Source organism: Paralichthys olivaceus, chromosome 1 (assembly GCF_024713975.1).
Source record: "Paralichthys olivaceus isolate ysfri-2021 chromosome 1, ASM2471397v2, whole genome shotgun sequence".
Classification (NCBI taxonomy): domain Eukaryota; kingdom Metazoa; phylum Chordata; class Actinopteri; order Pleuronectiformes; family Paralichthyidae; genus Paralichthys; species Paralichthys olivaceus.
This window is the reverse complement of record NC_091093.1, coordinates 5,079,998-5,103,593: the sequence shown is the minus strand read 5'-3', so window position 1 is coordinate 5,103,593 and position 23,596 is coordinate 5,079,998. Positions and strand designations below refer to the sequence as shown.

At 39.8% G+C, this 23,596-nt stretch overlaps 1 protein-coding gene across 1 annotated transcript in view; it reads left to right on the top strand.

Moving 5' to 3' along the window:
- LOC109624855 (neural-cadherin) overlaps positions 1–23,596 on the top strand; it is a 271,831-nt gene that overhangs the window by 90,298 nt on the left and 157,937 nt on the right. The window contains exons 6-7 of the mRNA XM_069532203.1: positions 2,766–3,015; positions 14,664–14,806. Coding sequence (XP_069388304.1) covers positions 2,766–3,015; positions 14,664–14,806 — 393 coding nt within the window. The remainder of the gene's footprint in view (positions 1–2,765; positions 3,016–14,663; positions 14,807–23,596) is intronic.

The window sequence follows — 23,596 nt, the reverse complement described above, 5'->3', positions numbered from 1 at the left end:
TGGAATAAAGTATTTATTTATAATTATGTTTGAAGTGAAATGAGGAATCATTGTGTGTTCATTAGCTCAGAATAGACTCTTCAGATATGGAGCAGGTCCTCTTCCACAGATTTCAACCTGATGCACTTTCAATGTCTTGGCAGGGCATTCAGGGTGCGTTTAAACCTGCAACCTCACTGCTATAGACGCCACTAAATCCAAAACACTGGTCCAGCAAATAATTATTAAAAGAACTCAATATTGCAATATTTTCTTCCAATTTAACACCATAAATCTATCGAAAATGCTTTGACATATTTTATTTTATAATAAATTGATTCCACCAGATGCCAATCTAAGTGCAGCTAAAACTTATCAGTCAAATCTCTTGAAATTAATATTGTTTTTCCCCCTCACTTCATCTAACAGGTTAAAAGACACACTACTACATCAAATGAGTAGAGAGAAAAAGGCCTCCAGCATTGCTAAATATCATAATCCGCTCCATCTTGAGAGTGGACAAATGTGTACTTTGCCAAGTTGGAAAAGAAACTCCAGAGTACCAAGCAAGCCAATTATCTAACTTTCCATAGAGATCTGAGGCCCCTGCAGTTTACATCTTCAGTACAAAATCATTATATGCTAGACAGACATGGAAGCTGCAGCCTGGACTGCACCATGTAGCGATGCCAGCACAACAATGCTGATTTAAGATTACAGAGGGACCCACTGATAAATAGATATATAGATACTCAAACGGTACTCTGAAGAGTACAAATGTGTACTTAGTAAATTAAATATTGACTCAAATGTGACATGTATTTGACCACTGTGCACAGGCACTAGTTCTCCACTTCATTTCCTACCCATCTACATTGGATGAGAGCTTGTTCATCACTTTGCAGCAAAAAACAGCAGCATTTCAGAAAGAGGACAGTTGTAACCAAGGCTGCAGGGCTGGGAAAATGTAATATCACATATACAGAAGCTATACACTAATGTAAATATCAATGTAATGTTTCGGCTTACAATGTAAACTGAAAGCATTCAAACTCCCGCTGCAATCTCACTTTACTCCTATCATCTAATATCATTTCTTTTCTGTCGCTGTGAGATAGGGAACTATTTATATCCAGTGTGCAGCATTGCAACTTTAGCAATGGAGGTAAACTGCACCCAGCATGCCCATGCTCTCCAGCCAGGCAATTATTTTATAGTTTAAACCAAAACGTTTGAACCTGAAGACACAGTGTTGAGTCCAGCTGTCTGACTCTGGTGCTGCTCACATAATAATAATCTCAAATAATGTGAAATTCTAATAATTCTGACAAAGAAGTAACTATTTCTTTGACAGTTTATTCTGACTGTCCCTTGTATCATCAGCTCTACATGGATCCTCATTGCCAGAAACAAGTCACATTGAAAACATCCATGTTTTGATTTGTTCGTGCTGCAACACGTAGTAACGGCACAATCTTCTCTGTGTCACTTCACCTTTGTGATTTAGGGTATAAAGAAGTCATATTTTACTTTTACATTTTGCACCTTCATGGGGGGAGAAAAGGATCTTTAGTTCAATTCAGAATGATAGAAGACTAAAGGCCACTATCTAAAAACTTTTCAGTTAAAAACACAGCACTCCCCATCAATCTTCTGTATATTGTGAGCAAAATAGGTGAATAAACTAATTGAAACAGTCGATACGTTATAGTTATAAAACTTTTTTTATTGAGCTGGGATATTTTTGAAGCATGTTTCTTTCCCTACGGTTTTGCAGCAGTAAAGGAACTGAAATAAACAGTGACATGTTTATATGTTTATGTGGGAGTGCATGCATTTATTCATTTCTATGCAGGTCTTGTGAGAGTTTGTTTTTGTGTGTATTGGCACATGAGCCAAATGCAATGTAAGGTGAATTGGGAGTTTGATGGTGAAATGTTCTTGTTAGTGGGAAATATGCTTATTCAAATCCCTGGTGGTCTTTTCAGTTTTAGCAAGGCAATCAATTTGTGGCCGAGCAAGTCCTGGCTCCATGGATTCTCAGTGTGTGATGTAGACAGAAATGGTGCAGAATGACAGTCCTTTCTATTCATGTGCTGCAAATAACACTTACCCTTTCCTGAGCATTTGAATCTGTGGGAACGTCACTTTCTTGTCAATCTTCATCTCTGTCAGAGCGTGAGAAGTGAATAGTTATGTTGTGCGAATAAAAAACAAAACAAAACAGAACTTGACTTTACTTTAATAAAAGAGCCTCTTGTATTTCTATTTGATTCAGCCTCTATATTCTCTTTCTCTGTGGCTTACATCAGTGGACGTTTTTTTTTTTTATTGCCATAAACAATGAGGCTTTGACAAGTAATGCCTCATGTCATTTCATTTTTCTGAAGAAACCCAAGTGGGAATGAAAGGAAAGAAAGGGAAATAACAGTTATAGCAATTTTGTACTTCTGACAACACAGCTCATGCGTTTACCCTTGTCCAAGTACAAGTAGTGCCTCCATTCATGTGTTCATGGCAGTTTCCTGCTGTGCAGCTAAGGTAGTGATGGTATATTATGGGGGTAGAGAGCAGTGGAAACAAAGCTTTAGTTGAAGTGTTTTGGGACCACGCTGTGGGAAAAGGGCTTTAGATAGTTCACTGTCTCATAAATCAGCCATTGTATTGGACTATACTTCATGAGTAAAAAAGAAAGGTTGAGATCTATGAGGCTCTGGGTGGATGTCTGAGTTTAATACTTCTAACTTCTGTCTTTCTTTTCTCCAACTATATGTTCTCCTCTTTAGTGTCAGCAAACGACTGTGACTCAGAAGAGAATGCAGAATTGACCTATTACACCCTGAGTCAGGACTTCACCATTTCCCCTCACGGGACCATCTTCCCTGTGGGGCCTCTGGACTACGAGAGGCCCAACCATCTGTACGAGTTTGTTGTGATGGCAATAGACAAGGGCGAGGTCCCTCGGACTGGTACAACTACAGTGCGCATCCGAATGGCTAATGTCAACGATGAGGCGCCTGAGTTCTCCCAACAAGTGTAAGTAAGAGCTGGGCTTGTCTGAGTCTTACGCAGTTGTTCATTGTGCAAGAGACAAAACAATGGAACGTGGTTTCGATGGTATACGATGACACTGAGTTTGTTTTTGGTATTTAAGCATTTAAACCCTCCTTACCCTGTGTCTGATTCCTCCCTGCTGGTGAGGGTGAGCCACTTAGAAGCAGATGGTCATTCTGGTGACAGCAACATGTTATACAAAAGAACTCAAGCTGTTAGAGTGTCACCCTTGATTCTTTATCCGTTCTGGAAAGCATCGTCGCGGACAAACAATCTGGGCCTGCCTCTCAAGGGTAAGATCTTCTGAGTGCCAGGATGATCTTACTAGGTTAGTCTTCACACATTCCCGTTGAACATATATCACTGACACAGTCCAAGCTGTTTGGATGGTTGCAGAGATAAGCCAACAGATGTTTTGATGACCAAGTCATTATTTATCAAGGAAAAATGCATTCGAAAGTTTAACAAATAATTTATAAGGTGTTCTGTTCTGTTTTATATAAATGCATATTGAATGTATTGTTTGAAGTGTTTGTCATACAGAACAGAATAATTGATACTGGAAATGATCATTAGATGCGTGCCTCCTTCTATTTTAGCATCTGATGAAATGCTTCGGTTCAGGGTGAAGTGTTGCCTAAAACATTTTGACATCATCAAACCTAAATACCACGGGATAACAGCTCGAATTCAGAATTTAGATTTGATGGTTTTGTGTGGGTTTGAAAAGAAAGCAATTAATAAATGAATGAAGCGTCATGCACAACTCTTTTATAAGTAAAACGTACAGTACAAAGTACATGAAGCACATCAAATTCAGACAACCAAAGCTTTTTTACTAAGAGCCCCAAGAGAGAGAGACAGACAGAGACAGAGAGAGAAAGCTTGACTGTCCTGCCTTGTCAGGTCAGTTCCTCACAGCTGCTTCCCTATCCAACTTCGCAGCTGCCGTTACCCACAATTCCAGCACACCCCTGCCCCCATCCCCCTGCAGTGCCGCTGTGGCGCCTGCATCTTTTAATTGGTTGATTTTCTGGCAGAGAGCTGGAAAGATTGGTGAGGCAGGGTCAATCAGCCATGCCCACCAGCACCCTCAGGAGGCCCTGAGCTCGCACTCAGTGTGTGTCTGTGTGTGTGTGTTCAGTAATTAGGAAGGTCCCAGCAAAGTAGGGCGTTGGTATGGACAGAGTGATGTAGTCATACAGTGCATTCATGCATCACGCATTCGATATGCATGTGTTTACGTTGTTTATGTTGTTAACAGAGGGAGTGGATTCATGTTTACGTGTTTGTGCGTGTGCATGCCTGCGTGGGTTGGTGCGTGTGTTCGGTTTTATTGATTTACTGTCAGCGACAGCCGCATAATCAGTCACTTTTTTTCCTTCTGTAACCCTCAACCCTCTGCTGCAGCTGAAACAAAACCAGGAGTGGACAATCTATGATGTATCACTCAAACACACGTACATGCTCTGCAGAGCTTCACATACACACTTGCACAAATGCATTGAAATGCTCTCAGAGACACACACACGTGAGGGCTATAATTAGCAAACACATATGTGATGTCTTTGAGGAAACAAATACAATGGGAAGAGCTTGGAACGTACAAATTTGAATTCATTACCATCCCTATAGATTCACTGTGTTTGTGTGTGTGTCTGCTTGCGAGACTGTGGGCATGTGTGTTGAGTCAATGCATGTGATGGACAAAGAGGAAAAAAAGGAGAGAGGTCATTAAATATATCAGCATCCAGGCAGGAAATCTGGCCTATTTGCATCGATTCTTGGAGTTGGAAGCATGGGATAATGAGCATCCATGTGTATGTGTGTGTTTGTGTGTGTGTGTGTCCGTGTGTTTCTAGTGTTCACAGTATCCAAAAATTATCCTGAACACTGAACAGTGTTATTTTTGATTTAGTCAAGTTGCTACTTTCTTTTGAGGGAAAGAAAGAAAGAACTACTTGTTTTTCTTGGTTTTACATTCACTAACTCTCAGATCTGCGTGGCTCTCTTTTCCTGTGAGTGACTGAATGGTTATTTTTCATACATGTGCTGTCAGGAGCCTATTACTGTACCTGCTATTGCCTTTCTGCTGCCCTGGAAACCACTGCTTTCTGCACCTTTCTCACCTGTGTGTCTTCTCATCTCATATGCACTGTGTATACACATTATATGGCAGCTTAACACAACACTGCAGCTAAAGCCTTCTGCACACCAGAGGACGATCGGTCCAATTTCAGGGTTCCAACAATCGCGGGATCGTGTTTAGATTATCCGGCCAAATGATCCAGTAAAGTGAGGGGTTTACAGGTATAATATTACCGTCACCTTCTGTGTCAGAGTCTCCCCAATCTTAAATCCTAAATCCTTAATATCAAACATGTTTTATACCCATTGTTGTCTTTTCTCTGCATTTTCACAAATAAAACATTGGTTACATCTGTCTCTTTTTCTGTGGTCTCCCTCAATTTAAAATATAATTTAAGATCTGAAAATCTAGTTTGCAGGAGACATAAGTGCAGATACATTCACTCTTTTAACTGTTCCTTACTGCCTATGTGGTGGAAAGGTAAATAGAAACTGAGTAAATTGATTGACTGAAATTTGTATCCCAAAATAGTGTAGGCTTCCTGATGCCACCTGTCTCACCCCTACAAAGAAATGGTTTAGTCTTTGCTGCACACAATTGAAGTGAGTGACTGACTGCTGGAGAAGTGGTGTTCAATATTTCAGGAAAGCAAAAGTCAGGGAAGAGAAAAAGGAAAGAGAAAGAAAGCAAACGGAGGGCAGACACTGTGGACGGATTTCTTTCCACAGAAAGGTGAGTCCAACCATCAGTTACACAGTTTTTTTTCACCTGGACGCACAGCAGCTGCATCTGTGTGTTGCAGATGTTCGTGTAGCCAAGGGTTTAAATTGCCTTTACTGAGAGCTCATAGTGAAATAAGAACTGAACAATGTGGACTTGAACCAGGACGACATGTTGGTATATTTTTCTCTAGTCAAGTCTTGCTCAAAAACAACCACCGTTGGTGACCCTTCACAATAAAAGTCCCATACAGATACAATGCTTATGATGACAGGAAACACAAATTCAGTCACCAACCTTTCACAATAAGGCAACTAAATAAAATAGCTTACATTCACACTGGCTGATGATCTACAGGTTCTACAGCTCAGCTGTGTTCATACAGAAGGTTTATCTTGAAAATGGCCATAAATATGAGAGAGAGAGAAAATACCAGTACTATATATAATGAAGCATTTTCCATCATATGTCAGTTTGTTTCATTATTGGCAAGATGTAACAAAATGAGAGATTACACCACATTCAATAATACTTTAGGTTGATTGGACGAAAGCTGTATTTTGTGTTATTATTTAGGAAATACTTGAATAAATGTTAAAGGTCCAGTGTGTAAGATTTAGGTGAAAGGGAACTATTGGCAGAAATTTAATGTAGAATAATCCTCATGATGTTTTCACTAGTTCATTTCATCTAAATTGTATGAATTGTAATTTTCTTTACCCCAGAAAAGGCCCTTTATATTTAAATACTTTATATTTACACTGAGGGGACCCTCTCTACGGAGGCCGCCATGTTTTACATTAGTCCAGACTGGACAAACTAAACACCTTCTGAGTTTTTATGACAACTGAAGCTACCACAGTTTCTCTTTCATGTTTGGAAGAAGAGGGTGAGGTGAGGGGTGTTCAGCTGCAACATGTAATTTCAACACTAGATATCACAGACCTCTTTTAACTATAGTAACTGTAGGCAAAAGTGTGGAAAGGAGGATTGAAATACAGCAAGATTTCATATTGTGCAGAATTAAGCATATCAGATCATTATAACTTACACTAAATCTGACATGTAATGTTCATTAGTGACTACCCTAACAAATACCACAGATTCATTTGTATAGTTTACTCTGAATTTTTACACGACACTTTTTAAATATGCACGAGTAACATCGTGAATCGAGAAAAGAAGGGCGCCCACAGAGACTGTATAGGGCCCAAAATCTTGTGCTATGCCCCTGAAGCTTGATAGGACTTCACTCTTATGATTTGAAAGTCACTGTCTGGGGTAGAGGTTTAGCTGTCAGTGTTTCAGTTCTTATATTTTTGTATTGTAGATCGTCAGGGAAAGATCAAGGCCAAGCCTTGTTTTTCCTCTACATGTAACGACTTATGACTAAAGTCCCTGATATAATCCCTGCTGATATCAATTTTTTTTAATCTTTTATTCATTCATTGTCTCTGTCATGACATATTGATGTCACTGTCTGGAGCCATTTCTTTATAACTCATGCCTCACCTCAGTGTTATTGTTCTGGGAGACAGTTTTTCACCAAATCAAATTTCGCTCATGCAAACATTTCTCATGCCCTGTTTGTTGTTTCCCTGTAATCACACAGTCTCCATGGAGCAACGATAACACTCTCATACAGTTAGTTCCTCTCTGGGGTTTGATTAAACCCCTCAAAACACATCTCGGTTACATATTTAGAAGTTTTATTTCTGTGAAAACATCCTTTCATGGCCTTAAAATGACTTGTATGTATCTCTACACCTTTACCTCATTTAGTCTTTGCAGTTCTATCAATATATATAAATAAGCCATGTTTCTATCTCCACCCACCACTTAGTTGCTCGCCTGCAGCTCCTTGGTCTGATCGTCACCTCGAGTTTAGCTAACTTTAATTCAGCTCAAGTTTTTTGTACAGCACAAAATCACAATACACATTATCTCAATGCACTTTGCATTGTAAGTTGCATTTTAGAAGAACCCAAGCACTTGGTGACAGCGAACAGAAAATAACTTTTAACAGGAAGGAACCTCTAGAACCAGACTTGAGTTGTCGGCCATTTGCCTCGACCGGTTGGGGTGAGAATAAAGAAATGAGGGGGAGAGGAGAGGAAGGTGGAAAAATCTCTGCACCAGCTGTCTGTATGATACATCAGTGTGATGTCATGTGACATTTGCATAATGCAATTCTATATAGACAAGAGCTAATAAGGCCACTAACAGAAGCTACAGCAATAGACAGTGATTTGTTTTCTGAATAGTAGAGCATGTAACGCAGATTACAATTTTGTACCCTGATCATCTGTTCTATCAGATCAAGTTCTATCTGAAGCAACAAAGAAAAATAATATCATCGAACAGCACTTAGTTTTGTCACCCTGTACACAACTCTGTTTCCTAGAAATGATGTTGTTACGTTTAGGAGGGAGCGGGTAAGGGAACAGGTGAACCCAAAATGGCAGAACAAAGGGCTTTAACAAAAAAGTCCTTTAATAATTAAGGCAGAGCTTTTACAAAGAAAACAAACAAAATCCAAAATAACAGTAACTCAAAATAGCTTCTCAGCAAAAACAGGGGAGACACAAGAAGACACTACACTACAGAATTTACTGGAGGGAGGAGGAACAACGACAGAGTGGTGAGACGACACTTACAACACAGAACTCACAAAGACCAAGGCAAGCACAGAGACTTAAATACACACTGAACTAATGACAAACTAGAGACAGGTGGCACAGGACAAACAGGTGAAACTAACAAAGGCAGGAAGTCCAGGTGGAAAACACAGGAGCAGGAGCAGAAACTACAAAATAAAACAGGAAACAGAAAGAAACAGAGAGGGACACAGAAAGAAACAGAGGTGGAAGTAAAACATACAGATATAATAATAATAGAAATGAAAACTCTCTTTTCATAAGAGCACACAAGACAAGGACATGACATATGTTTCTATAACTTCAACAGCAAATACATTTTGTTGGAAACATCATGGCAACTAACCATATTATTTGATTCAACAAAGTGCTACGATTATCAACTGAAGCAGACTGACCAGAAGGTGGTTTGGGGGGATGGTGGGTGTACATATTCCACCAGTGTCTCTCGTGAGTCATATTCAGATTCCAGACCAGCCCACTGTCTTTCACTAACCATAAGCGCCTTAACATGAACATAAAAAGTGCTCTTATGTTTAATTATGCAGTAGACAACATTTGCTGCTGAGTTTAGTTGTATAGAAATATACATTTTGTCAGGGTTGATGTAAATGTGTGTACATGTGAAGATTCACGCATGTCCAGGGCTACATTGATAAAATAAAGCTCTCTACTTTTCAGTTTTCAACATTCACAGGAACACTATGAGTTTTGATTCTGTTTTCTTTTGTAACCTCTGTCACCTTCAACTCAAAGTACATTGTACCTGGTAAAACATATATGATAGTAAACCGTATATGAATGTAACATTAAAGCCAAAGCTTGGCAGAGGTAATGTTGCTTAATGACTCTTATCTCCCGTCAATGACGATCAGAGGTTTGAGGTTTCTCTGTTTCATGTAAACAATCAAAAATCATTAATCAAACATTATCATACCTAAGCACTGGTGGGATTATAACAGTCCTCATACACACACTCATACATTTAACGGCATTCTCTGTGTAGAATTGTCTCTGTATTTGTAATTCTCTTGTGTTTTAGCATCAATTTGATTGTGTAAAAATGCTTGTTTCCCTTCATCTTTGCCCTCTCAGGGTTCGATCTGATGAAAACATTCTATAGATTCAACAGATTGAGCTGTCACACTCCGCAGGGAAACACACACCAGAACCCAGCAGACATGTTAAAGGAATATTAACAGCAGCAAATCTCACGGAATTAGTTCACATGAAACACTCTGCTCACATGTACACACACATTCAGCCCACCACTTTAATAAGATGCTAAATTTACGCCGTCAGAGGCCTCACTTATCCTCCTGCTGCAGCAAACACTGCTGCTTCACTATAGAAGCTGCAGCTGTGTCTGCTCCTGTTGTGACTGCTGCAGCCACCTGAAGCCTAAATGTGGGTTATTACACCTGCGCTGTGCCGGTGTATTGTAATCAGGGGCATTTGTCTGTGTCACAGTCACAGCGATAACTCGTGCTGTTTTAATCCAATTTGGATTCAACTAGGACTAGATTCAGTGTTTTAATATATACATATATATACATATATTTATATATGTATATATATTTTATTTCCGAGGTCAAGGTCACAGCATCAAAATATTGGCTAATGCATGGGAATACATTAAAAGCTCATATACATACATACAAATGTCACATAATGGTCTGTAATGGGCACAATGTATTTATAGATTTTATAAATGATTATTTACACATGTTTATATAATTAAATCAATAAAAACAAAACAATACAGAATTGATATTATCGTATTTGTAGCTACACCACACATAAAATAAATAGATTCTGCTCACCATACAATCTAATTATACAGTACCATTATCAATGTTATTTGGAGACGAATATTCCTATTGGAATGCAATTGTCAAGTAATAGTAATGACATAATTCAATCAATGCCATTCACCTGTATTTTAAAGATAATACTTTTGATATTTAAACGTTCATGTACATATTAAACAGCTCAACTTCATTGAGCACGGCATCATTCTGAATGAATTTGCTGTTGATATTGTCAGCTCATGCCAGATAATATATATAATATAAGATGGTATTCAACATGTGAAATGGAAACGTACCATTTTAATTACTGATGAATAAGGAATCAGTAATTCCAGCTAATAAAAAACACATAAGTAAGCAGCATGGAAGAATCAGCTGGTGGTTTTTAGTGGCTGATCCAGAGCTATTCAACACACAGCCTCTCTTTCCTGATTCTTATCCAAACCTTATCTGGAAAAACTAAATAGCCTCAGTAATTAAATTCAGAAATTAATTTTCACAACTGACACCAGGCTCCAGCCTAAGGGACGCATATACTTTTCTCCCTGGATCAACGGAATGAAAACAAACTAAGACAAAAAGTAAAAGAAAAAAAGGCTAAAAAGTAATTAGTGTGTGGTGGTGTATGTCTCAGGCCTTTTTCAATTGATTGCAGCATTGATCTGGTCAAATTAGAGTTGTTGTAGAGCCCAAATGTGATTGCAAAAGGCAACTTGCCTGCCGTTGCCTGCCTGCTGGGCTTTATGCATCCTCTGGGTGATCCGTCCTGAACTCTCTCCACTCTCCCTCGCACACACTCACATACACAGTCGCTCACGCACCAGACGCCTACGAGCATCTGCTTGAAAGCGTTGGAGAGTAGTGTTTGTTGAAGTTAGGTTGATTTAAGTGTCAAGTAGTATTAACCCCAAAATTCCCCCTGAAAAATGTGTCATGGCAGTGAACCATTATTTCTGAATGTGTATTTATCAAATTTACATTATGCTTGGTGCAATAGTTGAAATGGTAGATCATGGTCAGCTTTTATTCTTTGCAGGAAACTACTGCTGTTCTTTTCTCTTGTTTACCATTTCATTATTATAAATCTTCACTTTTCTTAGTTTTCATTTTATGGGAGGGTCATACACTGGATATTTGTCTGAGCAGTCCTGTCGGAACTCACAGTCACACATTCTGTGTATTTGGACTCTGTAGGACAAGAGCAGATGAAAAAATTCATACATGAGGCACTGCAGATATGTATTATGGTGTTGACTTCCACTTAAAGAAACTAAGTATGTGCAAACAAGATGGCCGCAACCAACAATTGTTTCTGACAAAACAATCTCACCCTATAGCAGCTGTCTTGGTGCATTTGATCACAGAGCTCACCATCTTTTTATGATGACAGTTTTCCCAGTTGCCATTGTCTGAGGAGGACAGTGTGAGGAGGACGCTCCACTCAGATTATTTTGTGAACTAAAACTTCTTTGTTCTTGTGATTAATACAGTCTCTTTAAAAATCAGAACAGAATACTAATAAGAATGTCCCCAGACCCCCGGGGCACTATAATCCTTGAGCCGCATTTTTCTGTCTGAACTGGACAGACATTCAAATGTATATCCAAACTACCTCGATGCAGTTAATTTAGGCTGCACTGAGTTTGTGTTTGACACACAGAGAAGTTTTCCCTGATTAGCCCAACCAATATGAACGACCTGACACAGAATATCTACTTCTAATGTACTAATGTTTTTGGCCTGTTGGCCTGTTTATTGTAGTTGGGTTATGTTTAAATTTGTTTACAGTTTAGCACTTGTTTTTTAATTTGACAGTTAATAAGTTACATTTTGAATTCCAAAAAAAAGCCAGATATTTAATTTGCAATATTAAAAAATTTAAAAAAGGGACAAAACAGCAAATGTTGGACCCTGAACACATTCACACTTAAATTATGTATTTCTAGTTTGACAAACTTCCCGTTGTTGTAGTAGCTCAGCAATATGAAAATCATAGATGCTGGGAGTTTTTTCGTCATATCACAGAGCCGATTCCAGGCCAACATCAGCTGCTGTAATCATAAGCCAGCTCTGTTTAAATGCATCATGATTACTCTGTCTGCATCTGTAATGCAAAAGTAGACTCAATTTGGGAAGTCAGGACAAAGAGTGTGAAAGAGTTATGCATGATTTCAACTGCACTGACAGCATCTATAATTTTGCTAATTGCCGTCAGAAATGCACACGGAAGCCTCAGATTGTTCTGGTTTGTAGGTGAGATAAATACAAGCAATTATCTAATGCTCTTTTCAAAAAGCCTCCTTAGACCACAAGTGGAAGCTGTTTGATCAATGCACCCTCTGAGAGAAACTGCATAATAAAGAACCACAGCGCAGCATCTCTCCTCACCTGACTTGTGTATCGATCTGCAGAGAAGTGTGCGGCTTGCAGAGCGGGAGCTGGAATTACTCAAATGCTGCAGCAGCGCTCGGCGAACGGAGCAAAAACGAGCGACATGACACTGATCGTCCCGGGCAGAGCTAGTCCAACAGTTGCTGAGGCAGAAAGACAGCAGTGACAGAACATGATCGCAGTGTTCAACTTCTAATGAGAGTACCTTGTTTTCAGTGAAAAACAAATAGACCTCTTCGCCAGGGCCGAGCGACAGATGGATACAGTGCAAGTCTGTGAGCTGCTTTTCAATGCACACATGTGAAGAGGCAATGTATAAAGGACATAAGAATGAGCTATAGTTTATTATTAACCTTGAGATCAACATGCTAAAAGGTGCATGCACGCGCACACGCACAGAAGATAGTGATTGGTTCAGGAGTCTCTCTTAAGACTCTCTTGTTAAAGCTTTTGTATGGAGGGGACAATGCCCACAATTACTTGCAGCCCAAATGACATTTTCCCTACTTCCTTTTCCTAGAGAGAGAGAGAGAGAGAGCGAGAGAGAGAGAGATGGAGAGTTTAATTTGGAGGTGCAATTCAAAATCAAATCAGTAAAAATGCTTCTCTTGTACATTGCATAGAAAAAAGCTGGAATATTGTGGCATTTAGTGGTTGGTAACAATCCATATCTTCTTTTCAGACATTTGTTGTTTGAGTTCAGTTGTTCGCTGTGCCTTTTTCTTACCTGCATGAGTTAATATTTTGTTATTCATTTATTTTTATTTCAAACATGTTTGAAAAAGATAACATGACCTTAAAAAAAACCTAACATAGAAACATCACTTAAATATTTAAGGTACACCCTGTCCCTGGTCCTGTGGTTTAAGAGTCAGCAATAGACAGCAGAGACCCTTAATATCTGATTAGGGTTCAGCCGCCGTGAGTGTGCTCCAGGTTAGTGATGCAGACCAGTGGCCAACACCACCAAGAAAATGTGTGTTGTGTTGACCCACTCCTGTGTACTGTATATTAGTTTACTGTGGGAAACATGCCACAGGAAAAAGTCTCTCTCTCCGTCTCTCTTGCTCTCTCTCTCTCTCTCACACATGCACACACACACACACATACACTGACTGATTAACACCTGGGGCTCATGATGAGAGCAATCGACAAGCTGGTTTAACAGGAAACTGTTGATGCTGAGCTCACTGAGGATATGTGTCTCATTAAAACATAAGGGATTTAACATAGACAGAATCCTCGGTACATGCAGTCTGCTCACTGTGTTGAAAACCCGAGTCAGATGTGTCTCAGTATTCTGCACCTACTGTGGAATCACCGCTGAGAGAAAGCACTTACTTTTGGTGAAAGTCACAGTTTGTCCTCTTGTGGCTGCAGTTGTAAACATTTGATGAAATTCTCTTCGGTCACAGTGTGTATCACAACCACTGGTCCAGCCATCGCCCAGCACACTGAACAGTCAGCACGTCATGTCAGAGTCAAGAGCAAACCTCAGGCTAACATGGCCAAAGTTATGAGTTTTGATCATCTGGGGTGTTTTCTCACAAGGTCTATGATGCCCGCCATCGTAGAGCTGATGCATTTTACAGCAGTATCTTTTTTTCCCCACCTTGCAGTTTCTCCAGCCTGGTTTGTGTCTGCTCGCTTTAGTTGGATTCAAACGTCAAAGAGCCACTGAATAACTATATTGGAAATGACACTAATAATGTTATTAAATAGAGTGAGGAAAATGCGCTGATACATTTGTTTGGTCTGTAAATTTACGTTACCATACAAGCATCATTGTTCTGAAGCACTGAACTCATGGTTCAATGTGAATTTGATGGAAGTGATTTAAAACTGACAAATATTTGTTTCAGATGTGTATGTTTTACCTCCAGAGCTGCCTCTCAGAACACGTCCTTTTGAATTTAAGGACTTCCAGGTGAGATGTTGATAGTTTCTATTTTTTTATTTTAGATATCGAACGTTCGTCTCAGAGGACGCGGGCCCCAACACACTTGTTGCCACGGTGCTGGCGAAGGACCCTGATGGGGACGGAATCACGTACAAGATCGCCTCGGGAAATGAGGAAGGCAACTTTGTCATTGACAGCCAAAAAGGTTAGAAATACTGCATTGATTCTGTCTTTTTGCCTCGTTCTTCTTTTCAACAAGTTCTCCTGTAGGTGATATTTTTTCTTTCTTCACAACCTCAAGACATCGCTGTAGAATATGACTGTGTAAGGACTAAAGATATGACTAAACAGCTCCACCCACAGTCGCACACTGTAGACACTTTCATCGATACATACTAAAGACACACGTCTCACCTATGTCGTATTGCTTGATGAATTATTTTTACCTCAAGGCTTAAACTTTTGTACTTTATTCTTTCAGGAAACTGTTATTATGGTGCAATATCACCTATATGAATTTAGCGCAATCACTGAAATAACCACAAAGATTGTTTACTTTCCACAGTTATTTTCACCCTGCTTTGCTGTCTGCTATATTTACGTACAGCGTATAACTGGAAAAGCCTTGCAGTTTGTCAAGCGTGCCTTCGAGAGTCTTGAAAATATGCCTCATATAACGTGCATGGTTCAGTTTTATGTCCTCCACCGTATCCGCAGCTCTGTGGACGAGACAGGCTCGTACTCTCTTACTATGAGAACACTTGGTCAAAGATATTTAAATCCTGACAGCTCGAGTCATAGAGACGTTAGAGTAATGAGCCAAAGTGTGAGGGGCATTTCCACAGTATCTTTGTAAGGAAATACTATTTGAGCGTCATAGTCACAGATCTCAATAATCTGGATTAATAATTCAGTGTGTGTGTGTGTTTGTGCAGGCAGGAAGTGGGGGTATGGTGGCAGTTTCATAGCGGTTCGACCCTTTTGTAAATTGCAGACCCCTCTGAATCTGCATATCGCATTATAGGGTAATAAGATGACTTTTACAAATTCAATTACTCAAAACTTCAAGGCACAATTTCCTCTGCTCACCAGCAATGACATTCAATGTCAGCTGATAGGGCCGATCATTTTATCGAGCAGGGGGACAACTCATAGCTCATAACTCCATTCCGTCGACTATCAGATGACAAGCGCAGGCGTGCATTGCCATTTATATTGTTCGGCTCCTGTTTGCAATTAGTCACATCGGCCAAATTTCGGCCTGCCATTCGTCACAAAAGGTCGACTATGTTACTCATTTGGTTCCTTTGACCAACAAAGTTTGTATCATGAACCTTGTTCATGCAAATTTAAATATCTGTCTGGAGAGTGGCCACCTTCTCATTTGCCTGCTGAGTTTGTATTTATTACTATATGTATGCGCTATATGGCTGCAGTTTGGATGCTGTCATGTATTTACTTTAATGGTGTTTGGGACTGATTCAAAATAGAGAAGATTTTGGAGGCTGGAACCAGCCGATTGACCAGTCATAGCAGGAACAGGTCTCACTAATACCATTAACAAGGGCTCCCTTATCTCCAAGTGTCCCAGTTAGTCAGTTCAATGTGACAGTGAGCTAGCATGAACAATACCAGTTCAATTTTACTATTGACACATGAGCTCTTCCTATTGTCAACATGTCAAAATATCCCCAGAGGAAAAGGTTTGGAATTTTCACTTGATAAATGTCCTTAAGCTCCTGAATGCACCAGAGCAGGTTCTGTTGGGGAGATTTTGCCTCACAATCCTGAAAAGATGTTAAATCAGGCACAATATGGAGGAACATGAGCGTGGGTGTAAAAAATGTGTGCAGGACATTTAAAGGACTGGTGTGGTGACATGCATCTCATTTTAAAAGATGAGAGCAAAACCAACAAGGAAATGTGTTTACTGTGAATCATTAGTCGGTTATACAATATCTTATCCCTCTTTGCCAGGTGGGTTGATGGTCTGTATTTATACAGAGCTTTTCTAGTCTTGATGACCACTCAAAGCTCTTCACAGTACTGTCTTTTGCCATTCATCCATTCACGCACACATTCATACAGTGCATCTATCTATCATCTATCTACAGTGCAGGGGCAGTTTTGGGTTCAGTATCTTTCCCAAGGACACTTCGGCATACAGATAGGGAAGACTGGGATCGAACCTCCTACCTTCTGGTCAGATGGCCACCGCTCTACCCCTAGGGCTTAAATTGTTTTCCAAAAAATAATTTATACTTCAGTGAACCACTGGGCGATGTGTATGATCATTACCATACCACACCATTACCATGCTATTCGTTTGTATACTGTCCAGCTGCCCTAAATACTAACTACTGCAACCAAATGTGTCTTTTTTGTGATAGTGAAAATGGTTCCTAACAAACCAATATTATAAGTGTCAGGATTTGCTGCTTTTTCTTTTTAATCCTATAAATAATGTTTGGTTTTACAGAAGTTGTTGGAAGAACAAGAAATCTGGAGAAGTAACCTTGGGCTCTGGGAACCTTGTGATATGCCATTGTCCCATTTTAATGAACTGCCAAGTCATTTATTTGAAAAAAAAAAAGTGACCAGGAAAACATGTTCCCAAGGACACGTTTTCATACAGACAGGAGCTGGGGATCAAACTGCCAACCTGGCAATGAGCCCACTCCACCCAATGAGCCACAGCTGATAGAAACAGGTAAAGGGTTTTAATCTGTCCAATATGTCTACAGATACAGTCACTAAATGGTATATAGTACACAGAAAAGGTTTGGATCAGCTGCTGCTCTGCCTTCCAATGCATTCCAAGCTTGGCACTCTTCATCAAGAACTTGCTCTATGTAGAGGTTTATTTATAAACCGAGAAAAGGCAGGAAACAATGCACCATTCTGTCAAAGCATTTATACTAAACAATGATGATAATCAGTGGTGGCTGGTGATAAAATGTATTTGAGGGGAGTGAAGTGTTGGGGAGACAAACAAACCTTAGCCACACTCAACAAAAACAACACAACTCACAACATGTCAATCCTGTAGCCTTCATCAAGCCGCTGAGCAATGCTAAGCCTGCCGCAAAAATCTAGCCTCATTGTGTCTAAGTGACAGTGGCAACTTGTTTGTATTTTTCAGAGAGATGTTTTAGGTCTCGCACCCCCGTCATTGTCCACAGTACCACTTTGAAACAGCAAACAGGTGAAGCAGTAAACTGCATTACTTACCACATCCAGTTAGTCACCTCTGTTTCTCATAAAAGAAACAGTGCAGGGGCAGTTTTGCCCCAGATTTGTTGTAGTTCCCCTTAAGGTCTCCATATCTATGCCAGTCAGTGCACAGCGGAAGTAACTCAGTATGTACCTGAGACAGTGTGCCAATCACATTAGATAAAAATAACGTAAACCAATACCCATTGGCTGTAAATAAAAGTGGGGTTGTCTGTAATGCAAAGAGCTGTGTCCCCTGGAAAATCTGTAACAACCAATTAAAGAGCAGCCTCAGGTCCTGTGGTTGTCCAAAGTTTAATGACTTACATTTACATTCATTCTGCCGGTGTCCCACACCTGGTAGTATTATGTATATAGACAGAAAAAATTGACCAAATTCAAATACATCAAAAACTACTTATTTTGAATGCTCACAAGTGCTTACGGCCTACCAGGAACATTGTACAGATACAATTATTATATGAGTAAATAATGTTTAACATGTTTATATAGGTTTTTTTCTCAGGATGTTGGAGAGAATATTGATGATAACACAAAACTGTCTGCGGTTTTTTATCAGCAATGCTGCTGATAAAGAATATGAACAGCCCTATAGCTAAGTGTCATATTAAACACTAGAAAACAATTTAAAACATTGTAGGAAATGCCACAAAAGATGCAGAGAGGAGTAAATAATATAGATGCTGCCTGAGGAACAGCGTCAAGTTGGAAACATGTAGCTGCCGATCCAAGACTTTTCTGTGCTATGCTCTACATGGCATGTAGCCTGTATCTGTGGACATATTGAACATATTATACCTATACTTTACCTTGATTGCAACTTGTCTTTCCCTCCTCCCTTTGTCTGAGTACTAATTAGTGACTTTGACAATCCCTTCTGTCCACTGTTTTCTGGATTCCTGAAAACTAATATACCTCTATTTTTGGGGGGGAAAGTACTTTTCAAGCTTGATGTCCTCTGTGGAAAAATGTGGGACCGGGCTCGATAGTCATAGACTGGCCAGCAAAGTTGGAAAGTAGCCTGCTAAGAGAAAGGCTGATGCTTACTTTACATTTGTAGATCCATCCATCCATATATTGCTTATCCTCTTGAGAATCGCCACTCAATCACAGGATGGACAAGATTTATTCATTCATATCATGTTTAACTGATATTTTAACTGATTAAACATTTCAGTTGGAAAGTACAATTCCACTGTGTCTGTCCCAATAAAGACAGGATTTATCAAGATACATGCAAGAAAGAGGAGACGAGAAACAAGATAACTGTCCTGCTTGCCCCATCCTCCTCTTTGTCACTATTACAGTACATGTCTTTAATAAGCAGAGTGTGACAATCAGTCATATTCACACAGGCACACTCACGCACACACAGACAGAAGTGAGCCTAAAATAGAATCACACAAAGGCTTCACGATTTTAGCGCATGTGAGCCAAAGTGTGACAGCAAGCAACGCTTGTAATATGATCCAATATATTGTTTCAGAGAGCCCAATATTTGGTCATTAAAAGTATTTTATGATTCTTATAATGGAAGGTGAGCACATTTGATTCCGCCCACCCTCTCTAAACCATCTCATTCTCCCGCTGCTACTGATGAAAATCGTTTATTGCCTGTCGCACCACCACCAGCCCATTCCCCCATTCTAAATGTCTGACAATCATCAGAGCGATTGTTTTCCTCCCCTCCAGCAGGAGCAGCCCTGCCGTCCTCCCTCTCCATGTTAATTTGACTGTAAGTCACCCTGGAATACAGTGTGTTTCTCTAAGATTTAGAGCGACCATTAGGAGCCATGCAGGCCGGTCAATATGATGATCACACTCTTCCTATTAAAACCCATAAATACCAAAACACCCACTCCGTCGGAGGAGAGGAAGGATTTCCTGACAGCTAAGGGGAAATGCTAGTGCCAGTAAACTGGCTTCAATCATTTATTTTTCTTCCCGTATATTTTTCTTCCCACATATAAGTTTTTTGGAAACCAGCAGCCTTTTTCCTTGAGAAGGATAGCATAGGTTAAACTGTGTCACTTTTTCTTTTAACTCTTTCTCTTTGCTTCTTCGTCTTTCCCTCTCAGTTAAAGCCTGCATTTCTTTGGCATGATGCTGACCCTTTCCTATACCCTGCACCCCACCCCCAACCCCCACTACTCTGTCCTCTGTCCTCTCTGTTGTATCTCACCATTGTCTTGCACCCGTCCCCTGCTTTGTCATTCCACTTCCTCTCTGGCTGCGTTCATGTGAAGTGACGGCTGCTCCCTGACCCCCGAGGAAACATCTTCTCCATCTCCAATAAGCGATGATATGTGCTGGCCCTGTTCACAGCAACTCCCACACACACACACACACACACACACACACACACTCAAACTGTCACTGTTTTAACTCACATTTTATTTAGTAATTGTAATGTATGAATAAGTGAATAATAATTGATTAATTAGATGCACACAGACATAAAATTTGACTTGCATGTGGACAGAAATATGTTGTTTCACGTAAGACATAATACTGTACATTCTTACACACATCAGAGACCATAGACACAAAAGGAAGATGGGATAAGTTGTAAAAAATTGAGGCCAAAATATCCCAGACACAGTTGCTGCCATCTTGTGCTGGTGACATCATCGGAGACAAGGTCTGCACATTGATTGTGAAGTGCGGCCGTAGTTAAACCCAAACTTACCAGAAAGAGGGACACTGGACCATACACAGTGTGATAGGGATAAAACTTGGACCATGTCACATCCACTAACATGGAAGAGGTGGGGTTTATGAGCTGTACTGCAGCCAGACACCAGGGGGCAAACAACGATTTAGCTTCATTATTGGGGAGCTGTCATAGGCAGGTTTTTAGACTTGACTTTGGGAGGAACTCTGGAGAATTGGGTCCTGACTTTTACCAGACGCTTCCTTTCATACGTGCACTACACAGCGGGAGATTCTTTGCTCCAACAACAGCAACAAATTCTCTATAGGATTCATGGTGGTTCAGCAGTAAATTCATGCTGAGATATTTGTTTTCTTTGTTTTCTTTTAAGTCTTTGTGTTCTTTTTTTTGTTTCTTTGTTTTTTTTTCATTTTAGCATCTGTTAGAGACATCAACAAGTGAATTCTGCTGTGTTCTCAAATTTATACCAGGGCACTGGCAGGAGAAAGTCTGCAGAAATTTCCGAGCCTTTCACATTAACATTTTCGTGAACACATACTGCCCCTGTGGAGAAACTCAGGCTTCAGTGCATATCTGAAAGTATCCTCCCTGTTATAAAGTCTATTCTAGAGACACACAAGCTCTCATAGATGCAGGAAAATACTCATAATAATACAACTACTAGCGCTAATATGAACACTATCAAAATGTATAATGGGGACGATCCTAAAATTAAACAAAAGCTCAGTCTCTCAAATATATAAATATATACGGACACACACACACACACACAGACAAACAAAAAATACACAACAAGAGTGTGTCCCATGCACTTACACATGCTCTTGCACTGTATGCATGTATGTCACAGAAAAGGACGAACATCTATAAATATGCACAGATCACACAGAACTCTATTAATGCATCCAATCACATACAGGCCAGTACACACACACACACACACACACACACACACACACACACACACACACACACACACAGACACATACATGTATTAAGACATTTCTTCTAGATGAGAACAGACACTCGCCTTGTTCTTGGAATGTCCTAAAACCTTTTCCATGTCCCATTTTCAACCACTTACTCAGCATGTGCTGCTCTCATCTAAGGCTTTTAGGTCCCATTAGATGTTTATGCCAACCAGAGGCAGAGTAAAGCAGGGATCGGACTACAGGGCGCCTCCGGAGCTCCGTGTAAATGTAATAGCGAGCAGGCCGTAGCCTCTCTCTGTGGCTGCCTGCTGCCTTTACTGAACTGGTCACATTTTTCTGGCCCCCTGTCTGAATGCATTAAGCATGAGTGCCCTCCTTGGCACAGTTGGAGCGGCGTGGGTGGACGGAATGAAGGATGGACTGGTGTATACATATTATTTTAATTCATGGGTCTTTGGAAAAGGAGTCCAGCTTTCTGGGTCAGTGTACATTTGAATGGTTAGATTTCAAGAGTGACATTTTTCCAACAGAACACAGAAGGCAAGAAGGAAATTTAAATTCTCCTCTTGAGGCTTATATTGAAAACCCACAATATAACTGGATTTGATTAATGAGGCCCATTCCATTATTCGGCAGAAGAAATTAGAATGTTTTTACATTTTCTTAAGAAAACGCAAAAGCAAAGATATATGACCAAATTTCCCTCAGTATGATTAACCATGAGTGAATGACAATATAAGTTGATTATTAGAGTATGTTGTATGTACTTCTTTGATGATATAGTAGTGATGAATAGTCTTAAAACATGAATAATTATATATGATCAAGAACAGATAACTGACAACGTGCTGTCTGGGCTTCAGTTGCTGGGAGGATAAAGGTCAAGTTATTGCATATTGCAATAAGGGAGATCAGACTTAGATTTGAAGTTCATGTTCCACAATCTCATCAATATGTCAGTACATTATCCTATATAATTTTTTTGAAACAGATATTTTCCCCTTTATGTTTTGTACCAATATATGTTTCATTACCTTATCCAAGACCTGACCCTGGACCCATATGGGCTCAGTAGCAGCCGCAGCAACAAACTAAGTCCAAACTATCTTAATTATACTGAAACAAAACTGCAATGCTAATTGCAAACCAGTCACATTTGTCATCCGTCACAATAAATAGACCTTTAATCTGAAATCACACATTGATTAAGTTAGCCAAGCTGCTATTTTAACCAGCAGGAGAGGAATAACAGAAAACCTGGATGTATTTTCAGAATTTTCTTGGAGGAAGGATTATATGTGCCTCGGCCAGGCTGCTAAACATCAACTTGTTAAAGTAATCAGATATGAAATCTGTGTCTACTGGCCAGTGTTTCTCGGTTCCGTACTCATCCGTGTCCCACTTTTCAAATGATAGACAGGTCCTGGTTAAGTTTGGTTGGAACATTTGTATGTCATTTCAGAATCACTATATAAAAACACCTGTAGCCCACCCACGAAAACCCCCAAAACATTGTTTTTTTTAAATCCTTAAAACTTTGGAAGGCAGTAATAAAAATATAAAAGTGCTGTGTGATATTGTATTTCACTAATGAAACTGATGGAACAACATCTCTTGAGCTATTCGCTGGAAAACTAAAAGTGCTTCATCTCCACGTCCAAGTCCCCCCTGGGAAAATCTAAATAGTGTTGCGGATGTCTGCTGGCCTTTTCCTGGAATAAACTGCATGAAAAGGTTTCACATTCAGTTTCATGCTGATCCCGCAGTCAGAAGCTGTCGTCCCTACTAAGCAGCTGATCTGCCAAAACATCAGTAAACACTTCTTCAAATAGACATTTTTGGACAAAGCTGCATTGGCATGATTGGCTGTACGCTTTCAAATTTAAAGCAACTAAGACTCCAGTATTCGAAGATTTACACATGCACAAATTAGTCATGACATTACACATTGAGTGCAATGGACAGAGAGAAATATGAAAATAGGAGGCAAAGTCAAAGTCAAAGTGAACTGTATTGTCATTCATGACCACACAGCAAGGAGTGCCCAGCAGAATGAAACTGCTCGTCTCCCAGAAAACACTGACACACAAGGGCACCACACACGTCTTAAATATACATGTAGACAATAACAACCACAGCTTAACAGAATCGAGTG